This window comes from Martes martes (genome assembly GCF_963455335.1).
Source record: "Martes martes genome assembly, chromosome: 4".
Lineage (NCBI taxonomy): Eukaryota > Metazoa > Chordata > Mammalia > Carnivora > Mustelidae > Martes > Martes martes.
The window spans coordinates 166,661,135-166,681,463 of record NC_137891.1 but is presented as its reverse complement, the minus strand read 5'-3'; the positions used below and the strand labels follow the sequence as shown (position 1 = coordinate 166,681,463).

At 52.0% G+C, this 20,329-nt stretch overlaps 1 protein-coding gene across 2 annotated transcripts in view; it reads right to left on the bottom strand.

Moving 5' to 3' along the window:
- The window catches only part of PHC2 (polyhomeotic homolog 2), a gene marked incomplete at its 5' end in the record, with an annotated part of 52,743 nt that extends 33,537 nt beyond the window's left edge, over positions 1 to 19,206 (bottom strand). Inside the window, 6 exons of one of the 2 annotated variants that reach the window (XM_080801092.1) lie at positions 10,933 to 11,245; positions 12,377 to 12,463; positions 14,366 to 14,530; positions 15,009 to 15,086; positions 16,112 to 16,270; positions 19,018 to 19,206. In XM_080801092.1, the coding sequence (XP_080657218.1) occupies positions 10,933 to 11,245; positions 12,377 to 12,463; positions 14,366 to 14,530; positions 15,009 to 15,086; positions 16,112 to 16,270; positions 19,018 to 19,158 (943 nt within the window). Of the gene's footprint in view, positions 1 to 10,932; positions 11,246 to 12,376; positions 12,530 to 14,365; positions 14,531 to 15,008; positions 15,087 to 16,111; positions 16,271 to 19,017 lie in introns of both variants that reach the window. The other variant, XM_080801091.1, reaches the window with a different exon arrangement.
- Positions 19,207 to 20,329: the final 1,123 nt, after the last annotated feature.

The following is a 20,329-nucleotide window of genomic DNA, read 5'->3' as shown; positions in this document are numbered from 1 at the left end:
ATAAAAATGGAAATGGCCAGTAGGCATTTGGTGATTATAAATTGCCCCTGCCTCCAACGGAAGCCTTGCCTCCCAGTTCCACATTAAGGAGCTCAGAACCTAAGTAGGCAAAGACTGTTAATCAGGCAAAATAGATAATCAGGACTTTCTGAGATGACAGTTGATACGGCGTCCGGGAGGTCCCGCAGATGCCACACAGTGCCCCATTAAGCTTGAGCGGCCACGAAGACCTGCAGGAGGATGGGCGCCATCCCTGAGAACTCAGGCAAACCTTTCTGCCTCTCAGTACAGAGTCACAAAGTCCTGCCCCGGAAACAGTCGCTGCAGGGGCTGCCCATCTGAGGCAAGCATGGGTGCGGGTGTGGGGCAGGGAGCTGAGAGTCCGAGGCATGTCCTGCCACTCCTGGGCTGTGTGGGACCCACAGAGGCAGGTCCTGCTCTTCTCAGGGATTCAGAGTTTTCTCTGAAGCAGGAGGTTTGGGTGAGGTGAGCACAGGAGTCTCTCCCAGCTCTAATCTGATGGGGGTGGCTATCATAGAAAGGTAATTTAAAATTCAGGATGTATAAAGTGGTGAAAAGAAGGTTAGAGAGGAAAAGGGTTCTAAATGTCCAGTGCACAGAGTACAGTTAGGAACAATACACGTTTGGTTGCCAAGATTGGGAAAGCAACCGCTGGCCTGCTCTCCCAGGGCATCCCCGTCTATCCCACTAGCCCACTCTCTCCCCTCTGTGCTGCTCATGGAAAACCAGAGGCATTGTTTCAGAACTGATGATGCTAGTGTATGCCATGCTGGAAACAAAGCTCCTGAAGCCTTAGGTAAGTTCATAGATCAAAGACTCAAGGTATTTGGGGGTGGGGGGGAGTATACATCTGTAACCTTTTGAGGTTAATAAAAAGCGAAGACCACGATTTAACTCTGGCATTATCCTGGGTCAAAAGTTCTTTTATTTAAAATATTGCAATAACTTTCTAATTGGTCTTTTCTGATTCTAGTTTCTTCTCCCTATAATCCATCTTATAGACTGCAAATTAATCTTTCTTTTGCAAGTTAATCTTCCCAGCGCACTGATCTGACCCCTGATTACAAGCCATCAGGGATCCTCCTCTGTCTGCAGTCTAAAGCCCCTGGCATTCAAGATCTCTTTACAACCTTTTAATTTTTATAATTTCTTTGATCCGAGCAATCTCCGCTCACTGTCCCCTGTACAGAGTTTATGCCTTGTCTCATCCTGCCCTGAGTGCCACACAAATCAAATCCTTTCTCTGCCCTTAGGGCCAAGGACACTCTTCCCCCTGAGCTACACCAAGGTCTCTCTGCTTTGCGCGGCCCTCAGAGATGCAGCGTGTCCTGTGGTCAAGTGTAAGCTCCAGAGTCAAAGTGCTTCGTACTTAGCTCTGCCACTTACCAGCAGTGTGATGCTGGGCAATATATGACCTCTCTGTACTTCTGTCATCATCTTTAAAAGGGGTAAAGATGATACCTATTTCATGCTATTTCAGTAAAAGACTTATCTCCTTTAGGAGGCAAAATTTATGGGATTCATTTATTTCATCCAAAGAACCTTGAATTTAGTGGATCCTCAGTCAGTATTGGGGAATGAATGAATGAATGACAACATGGTGGGACTCCAGCTTGTTTGTCCCACAAAACCTTTGCTCTTTAGAGCCAGAATGAAGATGAGAAGGATATAAGCCCACAGGTCATTTTGGATTAACCAGCATTCTGGTTTATGGAAGGCCCTCCTCCTGTTCACCCCCTCCCGTTCACTACCTTCCTGCACTCACTTTCAACCCACCCCAACCGCTCTACTCGCTGTGCATAAAACATCATATCCCATTGTGCCTGTCTGGCTTTGATTTCGGTGCTTCCATTTTCTGGAATGCCCTCCTTCTGCTTCAGTGATCCGAGGCTTAAGCTTCTTTGGCTCAGGCTCAGCTCCTGTTGTCTCCCTCTTCGCCTTAACTCTCAATTATGGGTTTTCCTGCAGAATTCCTGAAGGTTTCTGTTTGTTTGATTTATTTGTGATTTAACATGTGCTATCTTGTATACAGATTTCACGGATTCTTAAAAACTGATTCTTATTCTCCCCCAACCCCTGTTTTAACGTAGCATCCTCTGAATGGGCATGCATATCCCAGTTGCTGTCAGTTCAACGGGTGGTGCTCGTCCTCCTTAGATTTTAATAAAATTGTGGTGTCCTAGATGAGCTCAAACGGGAATATTTTTGTTCTTGTGCACGTTTCCTATCTATCCAGCTATCCTTTTTCAGTCAAAGGCATGTTCTGTTTGCTTTTTAATTTTTTCTTAATTTAAAAGATATGCCTTAATTTAGCTGGAAGGTTTTTATGTCTCTTTCACCTTCCACATTGTCCAACAGGATACTCTACATGCTTGCAGATGCTTAGTAAATGTCTGCTGCTGATCATGGTGAGATCCAAGAATGCTGCTCCCCCTGTCGTGCCCTCCAGCTCAGTTTCGGGTGCTAAAGAATATTTCTGATGGCAGCCATGATACCAGAGCAGGCCATGTCTCTCTTCCCCACAGGTGGAATGGGGCATATCCGTCTATACAATGTTAATGCACAGAAGTCTCTTTTTTCTTTTTCTTAGTTTTTTTTTTTTTTCTAATGCCCAGCAGCCTCATTTTCCCCCCCGCACCCACTTTGGCTCCCCCATCCCCTCCTGCTGTAGAGTCCATTGCTTCTACAGAACAGAGGGTTGCCTCTATGGGATCTCAGCCACAACTCAGAAGGCTCCATCATGATGCCCTTTCTGTTATGGAGCAGGGGAGGGGCAGGCCCAAGACCCCCATGAATTAGAGCCTAGAAAGGAAGAGAGACTCTAGGCAATGGTCATCTTCTTGTCTGGTGCTCTAACCTTGAACCGCCTCCTCAGAATCTCAAGAGGCCAATCCACTGCTCCCAAACCAGTTGGTTGTTAGCAACAAGGGGATTAAGGTCCCCTAGGCAGAAGGGATTACCGGCTCGCCCCCTTCATTGCATCCACTGTCAGAACTTAATCAATAATTAATCTCTATTGATCTCAAGGCTTCAAGGATGCAGGAAACAGCTCACTGCCCCAGACAGGCTGGGACTCTTGTCCCAAAATACACCGGAGTTGCCACCATCTCCCTAATGGGTCCAGGCTTGCTCGTACACTTATTTTTCTAGACTAGTTTCCTGGTCTCCGGGTGAGAAGGGATGCCTGTGAGAGAGGATGGCGAAACTCTTTACTGCCCACTACACTTCAAGGTTTAGAAAGTGAAGAGATGCTTTGAACCATTCATTCACTCAACAAACATTAGCAAGCACTCACTATAAACCGAGTACTATGTCTGGTGCTGGCTGAAACATGATGCCTAGGACAGATTATAGTCCAACAAAGGAGACATTTACTCTTGGCGTATCTCGGTAAACATTGCAATAGGAGATAAGCCCCAAACATGGAGAACACAGAAAAGGGGATTGATTCAGCTTGAGGAGAGCAGAGAAGGCTTCCCAGAGGAAGCGTTTAACAGGACGCAGAGTTAGGAGGATGACAGAAGGGATGGGAGGAGCCGGAGACATGAAATACCTTAGGTGCATTCAGAAAGCTGTAGGGCACCGGGTGCAGCCGAACCCAGTATGTCTGTAGCAGAGCACGCAGTTTTAGGAAGGGTCTAAATTACGCTAGCATCCACAAGAGGCTGCTCTTCTCAGAAGAGGGCTCATGGGATCTGGCCTTGGGACTGACTGAGATTGAGGCTGACTCAGAGGTCAGAGCCCCCACTCCCTCCCTCCCCGCACACACACAAATAGACAGGGAAGGACCTTCTGGAAAAACCTAAAGCAATAGCCACATGAATTTTCCATGAGGCAGTTCCTCTGTGCTGAGGGCTAAGGGTTTGAGGGGGAAGAGGAGCTAAGGGAGGTTTCCCTGCGACAAGATACTAGGTCATAACAACAGGCTTGTCACGGCAGGGGCACGCCATGGCGTTTTGTCCCTGTCTTCGTGTCTTTAGGCCTGCGCTGCAGCCATCTGGCAAAACTAGCCAACCTCCTCTGTGAGGCAGAATTCCTCATAAGGCAGCCTGGAGCATTAAAAAAAGAAACTGGCTTCTGTGTCTCTGCCGCCTCCCCACCTTGGCAGAGAGACGGTGGTGCAGCGTAAGTGGCCTAAAGCATGGGGTTCAGAGCCAGATTTGGGTTTGGAGCTTGGTTCTGCCACCGATAGATTGTGCAACCTTAGACAAACTGCTTACCCTCCCTGAATCTTGATTTCCTGTTCTAGAAATGGTAACATGCCCCACATAGGGTAGCCGATAGCATCCCATGGAATATTGAGTTTTCAATCACAAAAAGGTTCACTGCTTTTGCTCATAACTAGATGCTCAGCAAAGGAAGCTCTTCTTAAAATACTATCAGCTATTTGCATGTGGCATTTTTATAATGTGAATCTCATTTATGCATAACAATAAGCCAATGAGGCAAATGGACAGTGCTCCCATTTTTATAAGCAAGAGCTGAGCAGAGTTTCCGATTCATGGGACAATGCAGTGCTAAGGGAAGGTCGGCTTTGCTTGACAGATGAAACACAGTGCCTTGCACATCACAAACACTCAAAAAAATGCTGATGGACGGGTGCCTGGGTGGCTCAGTGGGTTAAGCCTCTGCCTTCGGCTCAGGTCATGATCTCAGGGTCCTGGGATTGAGTCCCACATTGGGCTCTCTGCTTGGCGGGGAGCCTGCTCCCCGCCCCCCCACCCCGCCTCTCTGCCTACTTGTGGTCTCTGTCTGTTAAATAAATAAATAAAATCTTAAAAAAAAATGCTGATGGACAAGTGACTAATACAAGCCAGTAAGCACAAAGTAAAATGGCAAGCCTTGGAATAGGAGCCGGGGGCTGCTCAGACCTTTGCTGGTCATCTTGGAGGCAAGGCCAATGAGGAGCGAGTGCTTTGCCAGAAGGCAGGGAGGTAAAAGCTATGTGACAGGTCAAGTACGTCCCAAAGGGATGGGGGTGGAGGGGGGTAGAAGATAGGTCCCAGGAAGCCATGGGCAACTCCAGTGGCTCAGTGGGCAATCTGGAAAGGGTCTTGAAGGCCCCCCATGGAGTCAGAGTCATTCTTACCAGAAGTCATGAACATGCTATTTCTTGAGACCCTCCTACAGGCTAGGCATTGCAGCCGGTAAAGTAGGAAATAAAGACACAGTGACGGTTTCTAAACAAGAAAGAAATCACAGTCTCTGAGGAAGAGGATTCTAGCAGCTGTGAGTGGGAATTCCTGGCCATCAGTTAAGCCTCTTACAGTCAGCAGGCCTGGAGGAAAGGCAAAGAGCCAACACAGAGGGCGTTTCATCAGAGCCTGGCGATGAGCTGGGGGGTGGTGGAAGGTGGGACTCAGGAGGGAAAGGGAGCTGGTAGCTGTCATGAGCCCACTCTGCGCCGGTCGCCTCTGCAGGCCACCGCGCTCATCTTTACAGCCTGTGGGAAGTACAATCATCTGAGTTTTATAGGTGAGGAAATTGAGGTTTACAGAGATTAAGTAACTTGACGATGGTCATAAAACTAGTAAGTAGGGAAGCTGGGGTCTGAAACCAGATCTAACTCTGAAGCCCATGCTTTTCCCATTATAACACTGCCTCTGTGGGGAAGGAAAATGAAGTCAGAATAACACTGAGACTAAGAGCCTGGGCCGTAAGAGTAGCTCACGACTGTGGACAGTGGCCAGGAAACTGGGAACGGGGATTCTTCTGTAGAGGAACACAGCCAGGTTTTTGTTTTTATTTTATGAATTCTGTAAATTTTAAAGATGTGTATACAGGGCGCCTGGGTGGCTCAGTCCGTTAAGCATCTGCCTTCAGCTCAGATCATGCTTTCAGGGTCCTGGGATGGAGCCCTGTGTCGGGCTCCCTGCTCAGCGGGGAGTCTGCTTCTCCCTCTCCCTCTGACCTTCCCTCCTACTGGTGCTCTCGCTGGCTCTCTTGCTCTCTCAAATGAATAAATAAAAAAATCTTTAAAAAGTGTATATAGCAGGTGGGGTGATATCCAAGGCAGAAAATATCCTGTAGACAGGAAATGTCTAGGGAAGGGGAATGAAGACAGGGATGGACACAAATTGAGAACTCTTCTGCAGACAGGTGGTAGGTGTCTGAAATGTAAGAACAGATAAGCTCCTTTAGGGGTGAGTATTGGAGTACAATGCCAGGAGGACAGGACTGAGTCTTTTGGGAGTCCCATAGCTAATGGCAGTAGGGCGAGGGGAAAGGAGGGGGGAGTAGGTCCCACCTACATGCACAGATGGTCACAAGCACACATGGCCATTCTGGGCGTCGGTACTTCCCAGTGCCAGCTGAGATCATCCTCCTTCTGTTCTGTTCTCGAAACTTACTCATTTTTCAGGCACAACTCCGATTTCCTCAACCCCAATTAGAATTTAAACTCTTGTTCATCTCTGTTACTCCCATATGGTTAGCGTTATGTTTGGCACATAATAGGTGCTAAATGAGTATTTATTGAGCTGAACTAAACAATTAAAGAGACAGAGAAAAACTATTTGGGGACGACAGTTAATTAGTCTTTCTGAGCCATATCTTCTTCATTTGGGGGAATGGAATAATCATTGTTAGGGTTAAATGAGATATGTAGGTAAGATATGTGGGTATTTAGTACAGTGCCTGGGACATGTTTGTATGGTGCCTGGATTGTTCATTAACTGGTAATTATTATTACTAGCTGGCAATGACCCATGGAGGTAATGTAATAGGAGCCTACGGGGAAGGATTTCAGGAAAGAAGGCTCAACAGTTCCAAGGCCCTCTGTGTATCACAGTTGTACCCTCTTCCTCTGTCTCTGTCATACACACACACACACACACACACATGTGTACACACCCATGATGTGTTAAGCAAAATATAAAATGCCTCCACTGATATCCCCCAGACCTTTTCCCCCTGCTATAAAGAGGAACTTCTTAGTAATCTAAATTCGGTCCTACAGTGGATAGTTGAAATGACCTTCATGGCTGGTTGCATGAAGCTAACATCAGAATTGTTGGGAATTTTGACTCCAGCGAGATAACGAGCCCACTTGTATGTTTTGTTTTTGTTGGATTCTCTAAGTAAAAGCATCTATCTCACAGCTTGGAAGCTGCTCTGGGAGAGAAATGTGGTACCCGAGAGTCCTAGAATCAGCCAGTACCACGTTGTCAGGCCTATCACAGACAGAAATCACTATTCCCCTGACACAAACCCCTCTCTGTGATAAAACAAAGCTGCTGTGTGGCAGGCCTTTCCAGCAGTTTTCGCTCCTCTGATGAGACCTGAGGAGGGATGAGGAGACAGAACAAAGACTTGGCATCTGGAGCACAATTGCGTGGAAAGGGCCTAGAATTTTCAATGACCTGACAGTTTCCTTTTTTCACAGCATCAACTTCCTGGTCAGCAACTTGCCCCTCACCTTTGGGCCTGAGTGTGCAGCTAAGGCCCTGAGTTTATCCCCTAGAATGAGGACTCCAAGAACCAAGCCTGTGCGGAGCTGTGGCCCAGCTCCCTTTAAGGACTCGGTATCCCTGCAGGCGGAGCCCATGGGACCTTGCCGCCTGCCCCTCTTAAGCCCTCCCTTGTTCTGTCCTCGAATTTCTGAGAAGCCCAACCTCTTAGGCTCTGCTCTCCGCCCCTTACTCCCCTCCCCCACCTACCAATCCACCCCTTTTCAGGGCATAAGGGACCTTTTCTATTTGCAGATCTTAAAGAAGCTGGTTGCCAAGGTGACAGGAGCAGGAACAGCAGGGAGCTCGCCATGGGGGAGGGGCTTTGCCCCCAAACAGCTGTCAGTGGGAGCAGTCCCAGCTGGGACTACAGCATTTGCCTGTTCTGGGAGTACATAGCCCCCAGGGGGACACATTCCTCTCCACTACGATCCCCCACTGCCCCCCACCGCAGGTCTCTACTGGTTACTCTCCCTGGGGGCAATCAGCCAGCCAGCTCGAAAATGCTCCAATAACCAACAAAACCCGCCACCCCCGCTTCTCCCTCCTTCCCTCCCTCTCTCTCTCTCTCTCTCTCACACACACACACACACACTCTCTCTCTCTCTCTCTCTCTCTCTCTCCCATGCGCATGCCCACATGCTCTGATTCCTCTGTTCATTCGCAGTGGGTTGGCTGGGCAGGAGGCCAGAAGTTACCTCTGCCTGAGGACCCCGAGCCCAGCGCCAGGTGCTGTTCCAGGCCGCCCCCACTAGGGCATAAGGATTATTTCCCTCTCTGTTTGTTCCAGAGGCCTGAGAGGATCTGCCGCATCATAACCCTCCCTCGGCCTTCCATCTCGGAGGCAGGGGTGGGGGAGTGGAACCGCTGGCTTACAGACAGGAAGGGGGAGAAGAAGAAGGAAGGAAGAATGGGAGAGGATGGTAGGAGGCAGCAACCATGCAAACCCCACTGATTTGTATGATCTAGATGCGGCTCACAGCTGCTCCCCAGAAAGTTCTGGGGAGCCACTGGTCTCTGTATTGTATATAGCCACAAATTACTAGTCCCAGGCCATGCCTGGGCCCCGGGCCTCAGCCTGTAACTCACTGCTGTCCACCTTTATAAGATTCAAGAGAAGAGAGCCCTCCGCTGGATTCTGTAAGCTGCAGAACTTAGAACCATCAGGCTCTTTGACTTTTTCGGTCATGAACAGGAAAAGCCTAGGAAAGACCCAAGTTACTGCAAGAAATGGGAGAGGCAAATACAGCTAAAGGACTAAGAATACAGAATCTGACTCAGCCAGACACAGAACTGGTTCCCAGTTCTGCCGCTTAGGACTTATGTGACCTTGAGCAACATATGTAGTAAGTTCTTGGATAACCTCTCTGAGCTTTCATCCTCTCGTCTGCAAAATGGATAAACACACCTACCTTACAGGGTTCTTTTGAAAGTTAAACGGGGTGGTGTGCATAAAGCTGCCTAGTGTATCATCTAGGTCATAGGAGATGTTTTCTCAGCACCCAGTTTTCTCGAGACTCCAGGTTCCCCTTGCACATTTAGAAAGAACTCGAGAACTGGTCTTTCTGTGGAAGGGTCCTTAGAATCTGGGGGGCTGGCTTCAATCTAGGCAGAGGCTATATTTTGGCTTGGATGGGAACGTTTCTCAGGAAGTAGGGTTTGCAGGGTTTGTAGCTTGAATGAGAAGGTAGAAGTGCTAATTTGGGGTCTCACTCTCGTCCAAGCTGCTGTCAACTCACTGTGAGATCCCCAGCCTTGACCCTTTTGAGCCTAGTCAAGAAGAGGCTGGACTAGTGTCTGATGAAAGCAGTGCCAGCCGGGGAGAAACATCTGGAACCACAGGGCAGTGAGGCGTGTGTCGGGAGCTGGCTGCCGTCCTCGGCTCAGCAGTGACCGTCCAAAGGCAGAGAATCACCAACCCTTTGCCCTTGAAACCTCAGGAGAGTAAATAAAGGACTGGAGTGTAGATTCTTCTTGCTCGCTATCATGACACTTGACTTGTGCTTTCCCCTGTCTTGACTATCTTCCCCTGCTTTGTCTGGTGGGGAAACTACTCATGCTTTAAGACTCACAGGCCGTTTCCTCTGAGGGACAGGATCTCTGACCCATCGTCCTGGCACGGAGTTGGCGGCCTGTGTCCACACTTACCTTGGACTTACTCCTATCATAAGATCTTTGAAGTTGAATGGATTTGCTTATATATCTGGCCCCCTCTTTTTGACTGCACACTATTTAGGTAAGGCATTGTATTCTGGCCCCCTTGGTTAATCTAGTAACTGGCATACATAGGCTCTCAAGAAAAAAAAAATGCAGGTTAGATTGGCTGGTAAAATGGTCTGGATGAAGACAGAGGGTCAGTGGTGGTCTCAGGGATGTGACCAGGGTGATGATCTCTTTCATGTAAAGCCATACTGTCTATAGCTATATTTATTTGGGTGGTCTAACAGTACGGTCTCATTCCCTAGACGGATAAGCTGGCTTCTAGGGTTGTTTTTACTTTTAAGATTTTATTTATTTATTTGTCAGAGAGAGGGATGGCAAGAGAGAGAACAAGCAGGGGGAGTGGCAGGCAGAGAGAGACATGGGACTCAATCCCAGATGCTTAACTGACTGCGTCACCCAGGCCCTCCTTCTGAGACTTTTCTAAGGAAAGACGGACTGCCTACAACAGGCAACGCTGGGACAATGCTAGCAGGCAGGGAAAGAGGTCCAGCCTCAAGGAATGCTGAGTCAGTCCCCTCACAGAACCTGCCTCACAGGTAATCTGGGTATTATTATTATTATTTTTTAATCCGCTAGATTTTTTTTCTCAAGTGTCACCCTCCTTGGCAAGGCTTTCTGGCTCTCCTCCCCAGAGCTAGACAGTTCCCCGGTGTCCCTGCAGTGCCCAGAGCTCACATTTATGAGTATCACACTGTACCTCACTGTACTTGTCTATCTATCTCCCTAGACAGCGCCCTCCCCAGAGGGCAGAGCCCGAGTCTCATTTATCTCTGTGCTTCCGGAACTGGCACCATAACTGGCACACATTAGTCAACAAATGTCTGTTGCATGATGAGAAAATCAACTTCCCGCTTCCTCATCTGCCTGTGTGGTTCTCGTGTGCATCGGGCTCGCCCCTATCCCTCTTGCTGACCCTTAGAGCATTTCAAAATAGCCCAACTGCCAGCCTCCACTCTCTCAGGGCTAGGAGCTCTGAGTGTGTACTCAGAGATTCACCATTGCGCCCGTGGCTAAGGACTCCTTTATTCCAGATGGTATGGCTTCTTCCTCTAAGGCTAGATGGAGACATGGTACAGAACAAGGAGCTGATGAATGCCTCAAGATTGGAAGAGGGAAGAGGAGAGATGCAGGGCTAGGATCTTAGCATGTCCATGGGGAAAAGGAAAGTTTGAAAGTTTCCCCTTCCCTGATAGTCCTTCTGGGTTTTCTGGGATAAGACCCTTGTCCCTGGAGCCCTTACCTGGTGCGACGAGGGGGTGGGTGGCCACAGCGGGGGCCATCCGGCTGAGCCCAGCCCGGCCCTCCATGCTCCCCGGCGTGCTGCTGTTACCATCCCCTTTCTTGAGTGGCTCCAACACGCTGTCAGCTATGCCAGGCTTGGCACCTGCGGGGGAACCCTGAGCGGTGTTTCTGCCCTGCGATGGGGTAGGCAGAGGCTGGCTACCACCTGGTGTGGGTTTCAGGGCCAAGCTGGGCAGGACAGGCTGGGTGGGGGTAGGGCCCGAGGCTGCTGCAGTTGGTGGCTGCTGTGTTCGAAGGGTCAAGTTCTGTACCTGGAAAAGAGGGGTCTATAGGAGTCCCGAGAAAGCGGGTAGCAGCAGTGGTAACACACAGCTAAGACAGGGAAGGAGGTAGGGATGGACCTAGGAATGGCTAACTGGGACAGCAGGTTGTAAAATCAAGAGAGAAAAGAGAGGAAATGAGTTAGGGGCCGAAAGAAGAACCAGGAGCAGGTAGAGTTTCTAAAGGGGACAAGAGAGAGTGCTAGTGCTTGGATCCGTCAGCAGAAGAAACTGAATTCTGAGAAGGGATGCCCACCCAGCTGGGGCGGGCTCTCTCTCCCTTCCGTTACCTCCTCTCCTCCCCCAAACTATCAGGATGGGATGCATTCCATTTAGAAAGAATTCCCAGCTACAGCGGGGCCCAGGGCTTCCCACACTCAAAAGGGCCAGGGCAAAAGTGAAAGTTAATTGACCAGCATGGCCACCAGGCAAAGGATCTTTTTTTTTTTTTTCCTCAGGATCTCAGGATGTGGTTTACACCAGGATCAGCGTGCTTACTCAACTTGGCCCCTGGTGCCCTCTGCTGGACGCGCAGAGGCTGTGCCCGACTCGCTTCTGAACAATCTGATTTCTCTCGCTCCCAAGTGCTCTCCCGGACTGTAGCTGGGGTGAGGAGGGAGTTGGGGGGGGGGTGTTGCCCCGCTGCCCTTAGAATCTTTACAGCCACAGCAGCATCCGTGTGCTCCCAGCGGAAGGTGGGGACCCAGGACTGACCTTGCTCCCTCTTCCGTGCCATTTTTCCTGAACTAGAGGGGCTAGTGTGTGTAGCCAGAGTGGATTTTTCCACTTGAAAAGCAACACAGAAGTTATACTGGGAAAAAGCTAGTAATGGCCACCCATTATTGGCAACAGCGTTTACCCCAGCCTGTTGCTCTCTGACTCCTGATCTATGTTTGAGGGAATGGAGCGGAGTCGAGAGTGGCTGAGGTCTTCTCAACGGGGGAATTAATTAAGGAGTCAGTCTGGGAGCAGTGGGATGTCCTGTCTCCCCACAGCTTTCCTAGAAGATCCCAACCTTTCAAGAGAGTCAAGGGGCCTCCAGGCCTGTGCCCATACCCGGTATCAGTACCCCTCTACGGAGGTGCCCACCCCCCTGCCCTCCCAGCAGCATGGAATCCTCACCTGGGCGGGGGTGGGGGGCCGGGCGGGGGAGCCAGTGCCGAGCTCAGGCTGCACAGTAGCGACGGTGGCCGTGGGCGTGAAGATGAGCTGAGGGGACAAAGGAACAGTGCCGCCTAGGCTCCTAGCTACCTGCACCAGGTTACCTGGCTGGGCCTGGAATCACAGGAAACGAGGCGCCTTTTACCTGCCCAATGTGGGCTCAGCCACAGGACAGGCCAGTTCAGCCAAGGAGCAGATATGGGGAAAGAGGGAGGCAAGAGAGGGAAAGAGTCCAGGGGACCACCTGAAAGTCTCAAGAGGCTTGTAGCATCCTGATCCAGGCTGGCTAGTGAAGGGGATGGCGGAGGAGAGCGCATCTGGGGATGCATGTTGGGTTTACTTCAGAAGCCTCTGTGAGGAGCTCATCCTAGAGGGCCAACCTTCCTGGGACACCCTGAAGTCACTCTCTCCACAGCACCCCGGGGAGCAGGGACCTTGGGTTCAGACAGATGTCGTAGGACCTCTTTCCAGGTCTAACCCACTCCTGACTCCAGGTCTGGGCCAGAACAGGGCTCCCCTGCACAAGGGATCCAAGTAGATGTGTTCTTTTCTCGGTTCTTAGTCCAATTTAGATTCAGGTGGGAGGGGGGTGCAGAGACAATGGTGGCGGAAGACCCGGGTGCCTGGAGCCATACTCGGGCCTACCTCTCCTTCGGTGGGTGCCGGCTACATGCAGGTCTCTGCGTGACGCTTCTAACCCCGCGAGCCTCGTTTGGTGCCCCGTGGATGTGCAGATATCTCATAGGCAGCTTTCCCCAAACTCTGAGCTACACCTATGTCTACTCCTCTGGGCCTGTGTGCCCTGCACTGGGGAGGGAGGCAGACAGGCTGAAGGACCCCGACTGGGGCAGCTGAGTAGGACAAGGGAAGTAAACTGAAGACAAAGGCAAGTTTGGGCAAGGGTCACGCTTCGGCCTCCCGTTCCCTAGGGAAGTGCAAGACTATTCCATACTGTGTGTCCCAGAGGCTCTTCCCGGGGAATGGAACACCATAAACAATGAACTCAGAGTCAAGAAAGGAAGTGCTGGAGCAAGACCGGAAAATTCCCAAGTGTCAAGTTCTGGCCACAGAAGCAAAGGGAGGGTAGGACTGTATTGTCTGCAGGACAGCGTGTCAAGGAGCCAGAGGGAGACATCTTCAGGAGGGGAGACACGAGATCAGACTCAGTGAGCTGAGCCTGACAGAGAGCTACACGTTATTTGCCTCCTGGGAAGTATGCCGCTGTTTTCCCTGGAAATTCTTCTAAATCTTAAGGACCCAGACCTCAGGACCTTTGCATCCCTTAGGGGCAGGTGTAGAGGAGAGATTCTAGGTAAGCGGGTCTGGGGCCGATCCCATCCTGAGCACATTTGGCACATTCAAATAAGCTGAATTAACAGGTGACAGAGTGACCCTGATTTGGATGGGGACCCAGTTGGGAGAGCAGTGGAGACAGCAATGTGTCGTGAAATGGAATGTCACCTTTACCCCCTGGGCTGGAATTTCTCCTTTGGCCCTGGAGCTAGTGGTGGCTGGTCCCTGTAAGGCCTGCCACAGGGGGTTAAGACCCCCTTGTAAAGTACATGGATGTCTGTGTGTTTGCTTAAGTATCTGCATATACTGACCATCTGGGCACGGACCCCTGCATTTTCTACCCTCATGAATTCGGGGGAGTGGTTTCTGATAAGAAGAGGACAATTAGGGAAGGAAAGGAGGCCTCATCAGCAACCTTCTCCATTTCAGCCGGGAACCCCACCTGTCATTGGGTCATTGAGCCTGTACCCAAGCTCCCATTCAACCTTCCAGATGCCCTCTTCTTTATTCCACCCCTTACCTCCTGCCACCTGTCCCTGGGTGCTCCTTCTCCCCCCACTTCTCTAATTCCTACCCTCTCTAACCTCCCAGCCCCAACCTGTCTGTCTCTGTACTCCTCCCAGGCCATCTGAGCTGTGGCCCAGGCTGGGTACTCACCATCTGTGCCCTTAGATACATCTGTGCTTGGCTTGCCGTCAGGGCCGGAGATGATGTGTTGCCCAAGAGCACAGCCTGCTGGGCAATGCCCGAGGCTGTCGCTGAGTTGACGCTCTGCGCCCGGTTGATGAGCTGGGCTGCTGCTGGGGAGGCTGCCAGATTGATCTGATGAGAGAGAAACGTGCAGTAGGAAGCAGGAGGTTGGTTAACTCTGTGCCCTCTCCATCCACTTCTTTCTCTCCCTCTCCTCTGTTCCTTGGTGGATTCAGCTTTCTTTAGGACCGTCTCTGACACGTGGGTCTTGGAGCGTCCCTCAGCCCTGCCCCATCTCTGGCCCATCTCTGGCCTACGTGTGGAGCTGCAGGGAGGGTTCGGTGGCCGAGAGAACTGAACTCTACACATATAGCCTCGCCGTTGGCATGAAGGGTGACAGGGAGTTACTAAAGTAAGGGTTAGAAAGAGCCACATGCTTTTTTTTTTTTTTTTTTTTTCCTCCCCTGGCAAGAGTGATCGATTCCAGCCATGATTGTATGTGGCTAAGGATTCCCTGCCTGGGTTTGGGAGCCCGCGAGCAGCAGGGACAAGGAGGAAGGAGCTGGACCCAGCGCCGTGGGCCCTGCTTGCTGCTCCCCAACCTACTCACCGAGGATGACTGGGCTGGGGCCTGTGCAGATACGTTGCTGCCTGACGTGCTCCCTTGTCTGTTGGCCACCAGGCTTGCCTAGAAAAGAACAATGCTTGTCACAAGGGTCCCAGATCTCCCCCAGCTGTTCCCCAAGCTCTCTAAGGAAGCGCTAGAGGACGATGGATAGGAGTCCAAAGCCTACAGTCAAACCCTCGTTTCTGCCTCATCTGTGTGGCCTCAAGCATGTGCTTCAGTTTCCTCTTTATAAAAAACAGAACCCACCTTGTAGCATCATGGAAAGGATGAAGCAAGGCAAAGCATCTACACATAAGAGCTCAGATGATTAGCGATGATTATTACCTATCTTTCCGGGTCTCTGTAGCCCCCGGCTCCACCGTGCTCTGTCACACTGGGCTCACAGACCCCATGAGAGATTTTGCATGGGCTGTCTGGCATGTTCTGTCTGCCCGCCTCCCCATGGCCGGCTTCTTCTCATCCTTCATGCGTCAGCACCACGTCCCTCCAGCAGACAGACGGCCCCCGGCTGCCCAACTCAGGACAACCCACTTGTCTCTCAGGCCAAGCGAACTTTCTTTCAGACTGCTTACGGCAACTTAGAGATTTAGATATTTCGCTTCCTCGTCTATCTGAGTTTCTGTTTGCTCCATCTCACCTCATCTAAGCTCTGCGAAGGCAGGGTCCACAGTGACTCAGTGTCTGACATGCCCTGTGGTACAGTGGGTGCACTGGACTTTTGGTGAATGAAGGAACGCATGAGGTCTTGTCAACCACAGAGGACAGATAGGAAGCTAGGTGGGCAATGGCTTTCTCTTGAGGTCACTCCCTCCGCCCCCTAGTGTGGTGCGGTGCCCTGGGGAGGAGGGGTTCCCCCCGCCCTTCTTCCTGGGGCCAGCTGGGCGGAGAGTTCCACCACTTCACTCACGGGGCTGTGTGAACTTGGGCCCCGGACCGAACTTCCCACAGACTCTTTCCTCATGGCGCAAAGGACCATGACCTTCATGCCTGCGCCCAGGAATTCTGTGAGGTGGCCACTCCCCCCTTCCCCCCAGCGGCATGGCGCATACAGGGCCCGCTCCTACCCCCTCCCCCGCCCGTCTCACCTGCTGCACGGCCGCCAGGCTCTGGAGCTGGGCGCCGCTGAGGTGCTGCTGCTGGAGCGCGGCGGTCTGCAGCATGAGGTGCTGCTGCTGGGCCGCGTACATCTGTTGCAGGTACTGGGCCGCCGTGCTGGGCTGCCTGTGCAGCGCCTGCTGGATCACCTAGGGGGCCGGCGGGGGGCGGGGGGGGGGAGAAGGGGAGGTGGTGGTGGGGTGGCGCTGTCACCCGGCTCGCGGGGACCCGCCCCTTCTGTCCCGATGCCTGGCAGCCCCCTCTCCCCTTAACTGCTCAGGGCACCCCAAGCCGGTGACCACCCCTACAATGGCTCACCGCGCCCTAAGGAGGCCTGCGGCCGGCGGCGTTTCACCCTGCCTACTTCTCTGCCCTCGTCTGCCCCCGCAGAGCTTCGGCTCCTGGGCTCCTCTCCTCCCCAACTCCATCCGCTCTGGGGTCGGCCACCCGAGTGGGGAAAGTCAGAGCGGGACACCGCTGCTCTGAGCGGCTCTGGGCAGCGGGGAGGCTCAGGGCAATAGACAGCAGATAGTGGGGAGAAAGCCTCCAGGGACACTGTGTCCCCTGCCAGGCTTGTTCGCCACTCCCCCTCCGGCCATTCCCTGTGCTCGGATTGGGGGACCAGAGCACTGGACCATGAGGGCAGGGGGACTGAGGCCCAATAAGGCGGAGAGAAGGAAAGGGGTGGGAGAGAGAGGCAGGTCCGAAGGGGGGCCTAGTCCAGCCTGAGCAGCACAGCCAGAAGCCGCAACTTATCTAAGGGCCACACCCTCCAGGCTGGGGCTGCTTCCCAGGATCTGCCCCCCAGCTGCTAGAGTCCCATCAGTCCCTTAGAAGAAAGTCCCGTTGGCCTTAGAGAGCAGGCCAGTGCCACAAGGATGATGCCTCTCTCTTGTATTCTTCCCCTCCCCCTCTCCGTCATTCCCTCTTTCTGGCCACCATCACCATCACCAGCCTTACTGCAACTCCTGTTTCCGGACTGGACTGGCTGAGCCACTGCCTCTAGGAAGTGACAAAGGCTGCCTTTGATTCTTTGATCTCCCTCTCCCCCACCTTCACCCCCAGTATCTCAAAACCTCCTCTTATCCCCAGGAACAAAGAAAAGTGAATGCCTTTCACCCAGCCCTGAGATCTTCTGTCTTCTCCTAAGCCCCACAGACATTTCTCCTCCCTTCTCCTTGCCTGGTCACCCTCCTGCCATCTTGCCTCCTGATGCCCCATGCGGGCCCTGGCCAGGCTTTGGCCCACTTGCTACTCTTAGCTCTGCCGCATCCCTGACCATGGGGCCGCTCCCCAGCCTGGGTCCTGCCCCCAACAAGCAAGCATCCAGTCTGCCTCTCTCTGCCTTAGCCTGACTTCTAGGGCTGGTAGTTCTCGACCAAAACCATCTTTGGGCTCAGATTTGGAGTTCTGCCAAAACAGGCTAATATCTCAGATTCTTCATGGGCTCTGGGGTCTCCGGATTCCCCCACCCCAGCCCAACTCTTCAGCTCCCACTCCCCTTCAGTGTTCTCTCTCCTCAAAGGGTCCCGGTTTATACAAGCACAGTGCTCTTTATTCCTTGTTCTCTCCCAGAATCCTTTCCTCTTACTCCCCTTACCTAGGCCTCTCTGTTTTCCTTAGACTCCTGAACAAACATCCCCGCAATCCGGACAGTAGTAGTGGAGATATGGTGGCTCTTCCTCACCAGAGGGCTGGTGCCAACAAGTGGAAATGGCAGGAGCCCCGAACCACTGTGCGTTGGTGTGCAATGCAACCGTGGGGGGTTCCATCGCAGCACAGAAAACCCCCAATCCCTTGCATCTAGACTTGTGATGAGGGGTGGGAGGACGGCTCATCCTGACGTGGGCTGCTGGAAGCTGTGCTCAAACCCTCATGTTCCGAGGGGCTGGGAAGAAGCCAGGTGTGGGGGTGGCAAGGATGGGTGCAGGAACCATGGCTTTACTCCACCGGACACAGCGGTAACCCGGAGAGGGAAGACTTCAGAGTACCTGATGGTGTGTTCAGACTCTCGCTGTCTACTGTGACCTGTCCTCCACTCCCTAATCTGGGCCAGGGGCCAAAGCAGGACGAGGTCACATGTCCGATACATTTGTGCTGGATTAGCCCAGCTCCCTGGGGTGAACACTTCCTAGGGGCAGTCTGTCTGTCTTATCTGGGGACCTCACACAGACACAGGGCTGTGGGGGGCATGAGGTTCAGCCTTTTCTGTCTTTACCTGAATGGCCTGGATGAGTTATTACCTTCTCTGAGCCTCAGTCTTCTCCGTTATGGAAGAAGAATGTAATACCCATTTCCAGCAGGAGGACTGGATAAATCTGCAGTGGTTTTCATACCATATGGGGCACAAAGCAGATGGTGAGACATGGGCATGGGTGTGTGGGGGACCGTGTGTCATCACCCGGAAAGCCTCAGGGATGACACTTAGCAGACCACTGCTTTGGGGAGATTGCTTTGGGGTTCCCTTTTGGTCCTCTAAGAAACTTAGTTTTATTACAGGGCAGTGGTTTTTCAGATAATAGGTCTAGGTGGTGGCTGAGTAGCTCCCTATTGCTTTTTTCCTGCTTATTATTTTTACTTGTTTCCCAGTCCCCCACCCCCTTCACACTTTCACATGCCTGTCCTCCCAAACAGCACTCTGGGATCTGAAATCACCAGGTGAGATAGGAATTTTCCAGATTTGCAAAGTATTCTCTCTCTCCCCGAACCTCCCTGATCAGACCCGTCTAGCATCACTTCTTCTCTAGCGGTGTCTAAGTATATATCCGTGAACACACTCCCTGATGCCCATTCTAGAGTCCGCAGCCCAGCTGCTCCCCAGACCATGCCAACACGTCCTCCTGGCTAGCCCCAACATGATCCAGGACTACGATCTCCAGATCAGCCGGAATCTTACCTGCACAGTCTGCCGGTCAGGAATGCCGCTGTACACAGAAATCTGGGGCCCCGTGGGGCGGCCACTCCCACCGCTGCTGCCACTGTTGCAGCCGCTGCTGGTGCTGCTGGATGTATGGGGGACTGGCAGCTCGTTCTCCATGGCCGGCGCGATGGCACAGTCAGGGCTCTTCGACGGCAGAAGGGCAGGCAGGTGCTGGGAGTAAAGAGGCAGAAGTGAAATGTCACACAGGTGCTTCCTAGAGAACGCATACATAATGCATCAGCTTTCCATCAGCCTGGGGTGGGACCACTTCTGGACTGAGGCCTGAGATGTACCTGCCACCGGAAGGACAAGGCCAGGTGTGACTCACGATCAGATCTGCCTGATTTTAAAGTCCAAGACCTGGGGGTACCTGGGTGGCTCAGTCAGTGAAGCATCCGCCTTCAGCTCAGGTCATATGGTCTCAGGGTCCTGGGATCGAGTCTCTCGTTGGGCTCTCTGCTCGGCGGAGAGCCTGTTTCTCTCTCTGCCACCCCCTTCCCACTCTCGCTCATACTCTCTCTGATAAATTAAAAAAAATTTTTTAAAAAAAGATACTATTTATTTATTTGACAGAAAGAGAGAGCACAAGCAAGGGGAGTGGCAGGCAGAGAGAGAGGGAGAAGCCGGCTACCCACTTAGCAGGGAACCTGACACGGGACTCGATCCCAGGACCTGGAGATCATGACCTGAGCTGAAGGCAGTCGCTTAACCAACTAAACCACCCAGGTGCCCCATAAATAATCTTAAAAATATATATAAAGTCTATGACCTGGCACTCCTTGTTCTGCTGAAGGAGCTAAAAGCAGCAAAGGAGGCAGATTTCCTCCAGTGGCCTTCCTGCCTTCCTGCCAGTGATCTTAGGGGTCAGCTCCCCCCGCAATTCTCCCCAGTTCCCCACCCCCCCACCAGTCTTCACCTTTGGGATGGAGAAACTGGGCATCAGAGAACTTATTTTTTGTCTGTATGTCTATAGCTCATTAATGAAAGAGATGGGATTACAAGTCTGGGGAGAACAGAATGAGGGAAAGAGACGAATGAGGCAATAAAATGAGCTGGAAGGTTTATTTGGTTGTGTTGGTCCAGGCCAGAAGAGCTGCCAGTGTGTTTGGAGTCTCTGTTTTCTCGAAGAAGTAGTTAGAGAGTGCCCTCTGATCTAACGCTAAGCAGGGCGCTGTGTCAAGCAGTGTGGTTAAAACTGCAGGTTTGGGGTTCCGAAAGACTTGGGTTTGAGTCCTGGCTCTGCCGCTTACAAGCTGGGAAACCTTGGCAAGTCACACTTCCCCAACCT